The sequence below is a fragment of the Frankliniella occidentalis genome, unplaced genomic scaffold, assembly GCF_000697945.3.
Source record: "Frankliniella occidentalis isolate FOCC.00 unplaced genomic scaffold, Focc_3.1 Scaffold24, whole genome shotgun sequence".
Taxonomy (NCBI): domain Eukaryota; kingdom Metazoa; phylum Arthropoda; class Insecta; order Thysanoptera; family Thripidae; genus Frankliniella; species Frankliniella occidentalis.
In genome coordinates this window covers 1,037,237-1,045,421 of record NW_026267154.1, presented here as the reverse complement: position 1 = coordinate 1,045,421, position 8,185 = coordinate 1,037,237, and the positions used below count along the sequence as shown (strand labels likewise).

At 40.5% G+C, this 8,185-nt stretch overlaps 1 protein-coding gene across 1 annotated transcript; it reads right to left on the bottom strand.

The window, feature by feature from the left end:
• Positions 1 to 1,219: 1,219 nt before the first annotated feature.
• On the bottom strand, positions 1,220 to 8,179 carry LOC113210187 (adhesion G protein-coupled receptor A3). The gene is made up of 15 exons (XM_052265151.1): positions 8,129 to 8,179; positions 7,972 to 8,043; positions 7,675 to 7,888; positions 7,420 to 7,583; positions 7,183 to 7,319; positions 6,855 to 7,063; positions 6,556 to 6,714; positions 6,329 to 6,481; positions 6,076 to 6,246; positions 5,813 to 5,993; positions 5,448 to 5,688; positions 5,179 to 5,367; positions 4,991 to 5,095; positions 4,540 to 4,885; positions 1,220 to 4,450 (listed from the first exon to the last, which is right to left on the bottom strand). The coding sequence occupies exons 3-15, from the start codon at positions 7,807 to 7,809 to the stop codon at positions 2,861 to 2,863; spliced, it is 3,780 nt and encodes a 1,259-aa protein (XP_052121111.1). The 5' UTR covers positions 7,810 to 7,888; positions 7,972 to 8,043; positions 8,129 to 8,179; the 3' UTR covers positions 1,220 to 2,860.
• Positions 8,180 to 8,185: the final 6 nt, after the last annotated feature.

Sequence of the window (8,185 nt, the reverse complement as noted above, 5' to 3'; positions counted from 1 at the left end):
ATGTTGTGTGCTGTGACGCCGACTCAGCAACCATCGGGTGACAGATAACGGCTGCTTAGCTGATGTCAAGCGCAGATGCAACTAATAAACGGTCTTCCTGCAACAAGGGTAAAAACAGAATTTTGGTCTATATATATCATGGTTACACCAACTCATCTCTGGACTCTCTACAGTTTTAGGGAACTGCATAACATTAACTTGCCATGCTTCAAAAGCATTGCCTAGGACAAACAATGTCAACTCAACATCAAATGTTCATAGGGTGAATATCATAAATATTCAGGCATTTTTAACTATGTTTCCATATTGTTTACATTTTTATCATTCTTTACAGGACTAAGAGCATTCAGTTGGCACAGACTAGAATATTTCCACCTGTCTTTGAGCAGAAAAAAGTGATATTAACTAATTTGCTGTATAATTTGGCTGAAAAAAGCGCTATCTGGAAAACAGCGTGTGGATTAAATTCCTTAAATTAAAACCACTCGTAAGAGTGTTTTGATACTTTGGAGAGTTTACATTTAACTGTGTTTTCAGAGCCTAAAGTGAATTTGATCGACATTTCTTCAAGAAGCTCTCTGGCGAGATAGATGGAGAAGAATAGATCACTGGGGTGCTACATCTTCCTTACATTTAGTTTACTCCACAGAGTGTGTTTCTTGAAAGACGGTTTTAAGAGAGACATTGAAAATGGTTCAAAAGTACAAATTTTTCAAACTCTTCCAAATTTTACCAGTAAAAAAGGCCCAAATCTAATGGGGTTGGATACATAGTATTCCATTCTTCATTCGAGAGACGCTTAAATTCGCTCAAATCCGAAGTGCAGCGTACACGTGCAGCAGAGAGGTTAATTACGACTGACATTGAATAAAATATGTTTGGGGATCTCAGACGCTTCCAAACATAAAACAGTAGGATCCCACCTGAATTTCCTCTTGAGTCTGAGACTCCGATCTTGCTGGTCCCGTTGCATTGCAAACGATGCGAAAATAACGAAAAGGACACAACTGCTGTCGCAAGCTCGTACACCAACAGTCGCAAGAACAGCTCTCGTACACCAACAAACAACAACAGATCACAACTCCACTCCACCCCGCCCCCTCCACTTTCTTCCCCCTCTCCTCTCCTCTTCTCGGTTGGCTCGGTCCTGCCTAGTAGCCCTGCCCTGTTTCGAGCATGAGTCGTGTTAGTAATGAATGAAAAAATTGTAAAAGACAAATTGAACAATAACAATAGTATATTTTAAATTTTGAAGCACAACAATATCTTTGCCACAAGTCCACAAGTCATACAGCTCATTGTACACTGCCAAAAATCAAGGAAATCAAGAATGCGGATTGGGTGAATGGTACAAAGAAACACTTTCACAATATATTGATTACGAAGTCCTTGCATCAGATCACAGGAGAGCACTGGGCTAAGATTAGAAAATTTAAAGCAAACTTATGGGCATAGTTTACAGGTTTTAAAGGGATAAACAGCTCACAAATACGTCCAGAAAAGAATATTTAAGAAATACACACAGACATTAACACGTTGAGTCCCAGAGAAATTAACGGGGGTGGCATTCCCCAGCAAGGTATGGCTACCATGTGCCCATCATGGGACTCAATGTGTTAATTTAAATTATACAAAACAAGAGGTAATGACTAAAACTAATAAGTCCCTGACCCCCTCAATATAATCTCAATATCTATTCCTTCCACTTTACAAAACTATTAAGTATATTAATGAATGAAATATGTTACAAAGCACATAAGCCATGATTTGTAAAGAGTAACACACAAAATGAAAATAATACATAGCTACTTTTATACAATTGAGAGAAAACATCACAGAAAAGCACTTTAGTAGAAAACTTTCATAGACATATCTATGAATAACACTAATTACATATCATACACCCAACAGGGCAAAAATTGTTCAGTCTGTACAAATAATATCAATATTCCCATGACACTTCAGAAAAAAATGGCCTACACAGGAAAGTAGATAAGTAGATGCTTCTCTTCAGAATTTATAAGAAAATTCGATTCAGTATTTGTAGTATTTGAGAACATATACATATTTTAATGAAATAACTTCCTGGCTAGTTTATCAATTGCAAAGTAAATATAAATCCAATTCACTTTTACGTCAGATTAAAAAGTCAGGCATCAATGACCACATGGTATAAATTTGAAATGGCACTAATGTTCAATGGAAATCTTTGTATGGAAAATTAAAACTACACATACATGGAAGTGAGAGCAGTGACATGGCAAAATATAAACCAAATTTATAATGTACTAAGCTCCACTTAGGATAGTTTTTTTCTAATCTGATCTGGCTCAGTCTAGAGCAGAAAAAAAAAGACTACCAGCACTGGAGTCCAATTGCTTCTCTTTTTATTTTTGGTTGTTGTTGAAGTGAAGCTTGTTCATAGGTTTTACTTACAAGAGCAATAAATTATACAGTCCTTAATACAACTCCCCTCAATTTCAAAAATTCACTTTGAAATATCCAGTCTTTGTACAGCAAAAACTTAAAACCATCTCAGTTGAACCATGATGTTTGGCAAAATATATGGTACATAAACTATGTACAATAAAAAGAGACTAAATCAGTCATGACAAAACAAATTAGTATGCCAAGAGTAATATTTCTAACATCACAGCAAAGATAAAAGCAAGTCAATAATATTTCAAAGAAAAATCATACAATTTTATCTCAAGTGCTTAATGTCTTGCTTACAGATGGCCCACGGGCAGTGAGTTTTAAAAAATAACAATAAAAGACATTCATTCTAATGGCAGTGTCAAATTGTTTTGATTTAAAATCAGCATCACCAATAAAAATGTAAATAACTTAGAGTAACATATTATACACAAGTTTCTTTTTTATGAAGGGCATTAGCATCTTCAATGCCATTTGTTGAATCTTTTTCTGCTGCTCCTGGATACGAGCTGGGTAAGTTATCTCTAGTTTGAAGACTTACAATTGAGCTAGCAAGAGACGTAGGATGAGACCTCAATGAGGGAGGTTCAACTCTCCTGTACCTCTTTCTTGATGCTGGGCTTCGACTACTATGTCGACTTGATCGACTTACAGAGCATACATCATTTTCCACTTCAGAAACTGGGTCTAATGACAATGTACCTGAGACAACACTCCTGTTGTCCCATGGATAAACTGACGTCTTCTGTACTGGACCACTATCTGGAACTTCGTCAACGACAGACACCCTCATAAAGTCATCATCCATCTCAACATCTCGACTTCGGACAGAGGAAACACTGCTTATTGTTCCGTTACGTGACCCATTATGGTACTTTTGTCTCATCCTCTCATGCAAACCGTTTGCATCACTGACACCTCCTCTGTTCCTTCGCCTCCTCGAGGAGTTTCTTTCCAATATCCTCCCCGACAGGCTATTGCTGTCAGACATAAAGCTTCTGACTGTCCCATCGTTGTTTAGAGGGGGAGGACTGTCCGCTCCAATCACCCACCGTTCGTGATTGGTGGCAGCTTGCCCCTCAGAAGCCAGTATGTTGCAGCTGTGAGCATGAGACGTAGTGGATTCATTACCCGCCTGTTCCACATGGATGTTGGTGTTGCTCACCTTGGAGCCTGAGCCCTTCAAGGAGTCTCGTATCGTAGACTCCATATCAGACTGATTTCCTTCCCCATCGCCCAGCCGACGTGCAAAATCATGCTGAGATTTCACCCCTGGGCCATGTCTCTTTTGCTTGCGGAAGAACTTGCGAGCCATGTCACTCTGGCGTGGGTTGTAGAACATCTCTGCGTCCGTGACGCTGGGGTAGGACCGATAAACTGGCATGAGATGCATGTTGGAGGCCTTGGTCTCTTGCGGTTCTTCGGCCGTCGACTCGACAGCCTTGTTGAGCTCGACCGCAGCCCTCTGGTTGTGAGACTTGTTGGAGTTGATGCTCGTCGAGCTTGAAACGTGATTGGAGATGGGACCGTTGCCCTGCGGGATCACATTCTTCTCCAGGTTGGAGACTTTCTCGGTCGTGGTGATTTCCGCCGGCGGCTTGTTGCTGGCCCCGGCCGGCGCCGAGTGGGTCAGCTCGGAGGCGCGCGCGTCCGAGACGTGGCGGCCGCGGCAGGGCGTGACGCGCCAGCAGGGGCGCACGTCGCTCCGCGCGAAGCAGTGGAAGAAGAGGATGAACACAGCCAGCAGGAAGGCGGTGACGGCGTACAAGGTGCCGAACACGAGCGGGGCGTGCGGCAGCAGGGTGTGCAGCTGACTCGCGGTGGAGAACGCCCCCGCCGCCCAGAGCGACAGGAAGAGCAGCAAGACGATGAGGGTGGCCCTGAGCTGAGTCGCAGGAGTGTGCTCGGCGTCCTCGACCTCACTGCTCACCGTGCTGCCGACACTGAGACTGCCCATCCCAGGACGGACAGGGCCAGTGCAGTCCAATAAATCCAAGTCGACGTTCTCAGTGCCCTGCAAAAGTTGAAGAACATCCATAAGAAATGGGCTACAAGTTACTCAATTGCAAAATAGAAATGGTCAGTGTTCATTCTATTCTTTACCTGAGTGCCGTCTGACAACTGGGCATTAGTGTCACTTTGGCGTTGAGAGAGATCACAGCGTACCAATAGGGCAGACACGAGGAGGTAAACAATGACAGACGCACAGGGTACAAGCACTGCACCTAGAGCTGAGTTCGGTACCAAAAAGCAGTACTCCCCTTCAACTATATATCGATACTGCTTCAAATTGACAGCTCCACTCACTCCAACAACCATCAAACCAATGCCCCAGCCAACCAAATAAAGACCCAAAAGGGGTTTTGGTGGAGGATGAGAGCTAGAAGGCAGATCATCTTCTGAACCCATCTCTAAAGGGTTCTTCTTCTTAGTTGACTTGCGCATGTTGCTGTAAAAGGATATTATTTAGATCAGATAAGTGTGAGAGAAAGAATAATCATAATAGCCAACATAAACATCAGTAATATATTCAATGTTAAAAATACAGGCTTACCTCACGGTGATAGCCATCCAAAGGAGCGAACAAAGGGTAAGGTAGTGAAGAATCACACCTATGCTTTGACAGAGCTCAACATCGTCAGTCTGGTGAACTCCAATGCTAAGAGTACAGAGAAAAGATAATTAAATAGTGTTCAATAAAATTTGAAGCACTAGGAGACAAGCACAAGCTATTCAGCTTACCTAAACATGAAACTTAAAAGAGCGATAGCAATCCATGTGTTAATGAGAGCATGCTTGGATCTTTTTGGCATCTGTATGCGTGGACCGACAACAACATAGGTCACTATTGCAATAATCAGACTGATTATTAATATTGAGCTCCCTATATAAATAGCAGGGTGAGCTAATTGCAAAAAACCTCTAGGCATCCTAAAAGCAAAAAAAAATTAAACTTTGTTACTCTGAAAAGTCATTGGTAGATATAGAAATAAAAAATTGTCACGACATACCTTTCCAAAAATTCAAACGGCAACTCTTGAAGGAGGCCGAAGTAGCCAAATCTGTCACAGTAAAAGACAAGCTTCCCGTGCATGAGATGCGACAATGTGCAGCCCTGCTCGCTCCAGCCTCCTGTGCCGTCATTCATATCCTCATCCCACCACACGGGGCGCGGCCGCGCCCAGCCTCCTGCCTCGCGGCCTCGGACCGCAATGTACAAGGGATCAACAAGATTCTGAACGTTCATCCCAACTGGACAACACAATTTAAAATAGAAAAAAGTTAACATGTGATTTTCAATTTTTTTTAAAAACCACTCGTGTAGTTGTAGCACAATAGGTATACATACAAACACAGTCAAATGAGTAATACTAACCAAGTTTGGCTCCAATTACACTGGAAGCCACATCCCACCTGTCATTAGAGTCGTTTCTATTGAGACGTGGAAATAAGTGGCCATTCTCAAACATTGAGATTAAAAGTTGGTAAGAAGGTAGGACCGGCATACCCAGTCTTTCAAGCAGTGAAGGAGGTATTTGAATAGATGCTTCTATGAGCTGTGAAATTTTAAAACAACAGTCAGATATGTTTTCAGTAAACACAATGCCAAGTCCAAAGCAAATTAAGACTGTAACTTACATCCTCTCTACTAGACAAAAATGCTGTGTTATTTCCTTCAGAACACTGAAATATCTTAGAAGAGTGAGAGTTACCAGAAGCAATATATTCTGCATCACTTGAGTACCAGACACATGTAATTCCCAAAAAACTGGTATGACTGACACGGAATTCCTCAACTGCCAACGTGGCCTGCGAATAATAATAATATTAATAAAAATAATCAGGCATGGACATGACACATAGCACTAATGTTGGCTGATAGTAAATTTACCCGTTGTGGTTGCAATGAAGATGAATGCTGAGTGACACTCTCTACAGACTGCACCAGCCTCGAACATGTTTGGTCCTCTATTTGAGCAGCCCTTAAAATATGGCGAGGCATCTGAATTGTACAGCTCACCATATCAATTAAAAGTGATCCAACCTGTTAGTCATAAAGAAAAAAATTAGGTTGCTTGCAAATACACCAACTGAGGCTGAAAGAGTCAAGATACCAACCTCTTTTTCTTTTGGCAAAAATTTTAGATAATTGAAAATGGCTCTTGAGAGGAAGATAGCATCCATCTTATCTGACGGCGGAGGAGTCCCACAAGACAAATTCAAGAGCCGACGGGCACTTTCTACAATTGCAGGACCATGTTCTTCACTAAGATTCATCTATAAATGCACAAAAAACAACAAAATAAACAACATAAACAACAGTAAACACATATCAGATTGACACTTCTGATTGTTTCGTGTATTTGCTACACATAAATAAAACGGTAAAAGTTAATTCAATTTTAAAAGTTACTCACTTTTGAAAAATCTTGCAGTAATCGTGTGGTTTCACTTGCATACGGACAGAGTGAGGTATTTAGAGACTGCCACCTACCTTCACTCGAACACTCATAAAATGCTGAGTGTTTGTGAAAACTGTTGAAACCAATAGCCTCACAAGGCAACTCTGCTGAGAAGCCAACAACAGTTTGAGGCCAAACATACGTACCCTTATTGCTGCGGGTAACTGTTGAATATGAGGAACAAAGTTAGGAATAATACATTAAAAAATCGTGGAAGTTTAGCATGCATCCTAGAACACTAAGAAAGGCATCAGAAAACAAAACAAAAAATACACTGTTATACCTGTTTGCGGGCAATAGACTGTCTTTTGTGAGATTACTATGACAGAAACTGTTCGAGAATGATTAGCCTGACCAGATACCAACAAACAGTTCCATTGTCCTGAGTGATTACTCGTCAAGTGATCTATTATCAAAGAGCTGTGAACAAATGTTAAATAGAGTTAAACATTTTATTGAATATAACATTACATGTCCTTCCCCATCCAACTGAAATCTAATTTAAAAAAAATTAAATTACCTTTGAAAGGTTCCATTGTCAGACACATTAACATTCTCTAAATGAACATCTTGGAAGGCTAAAGATGGATCTTGCATTCCCCATGACCAAGATATTGTTGGGTTGTCTAGACCAGTAAGGAGGGCATGACACTGAAGTTGTAAGCGATCTCCTTCAAAGACAATCTGCAATGAGAAATAGAAAACAAATTAATTATACTTTTAATGAATGGATAAAGAATTTATGAATATTACAGAGCACAAAGACAGGAAATACCTGATCTTGTTTAGGTTGTATCTTGAGTAAATCAAGTGTATGAAGGTTACTGCCGCACATTGAAGAACTTTTCTCAATCCACTGAACTAATGTCAATCCTCCAGCAGGGGATGAACACTTTGGTGTTGGAGACATTTTGAGAGTTAAACTTCTGGCTAAATTGGACAGCCATGATTGAGCACAGTCACACTGCAATGGATTGCTTGAAATGTCCCTGAAAGTAGAGAACATTGTCTGGCATCAGAAAGAGTGCAATATAATGTGTAAGTAAAGACAAAGGATAAAGGCAATACATACAGTTTTCTAAGGGTTTTCAATTGGTTGACTGTATTTTGATTGATTTCAGAAAGACTGTTATTATTTAGCTTCCTAAAAATTTACAAGAGAAATAAGATAAGTATCTACAGGAGAGTAAAAAATATCAAGGTAGAACATGAAGAGTGTGTTAACTTACAAAACCTCAAGGTTGATTAGACCTTCAAAGGCATGATCTTGTAGCAGTTTAATTTTG

Bases quoted from the DNA above. Each gene is read 5' to 3' on its own strand.
- LOC113210187 (XM_052265151.1), bottom strand. From the start codon at position 7,809: ATGTCTCCAACACCAAAGTGTTCATCCCCTGCTGGAGGATTGACATTA. The intron at 6,247-6,328 runs GTAAATTTACTA...TATTATTCGCAG, and splicing joins CTTCATTGCAACCACAACGG to GCCACGTTGGCAGTTGAGGA. The intron at 5,689-5,812 runs GTTAGTATTACT...TGTGTTGTCCAG, and splicing joins TGTAATTGGAGCCAAACTTG to TTGGGATGAACGTTCAGAAT.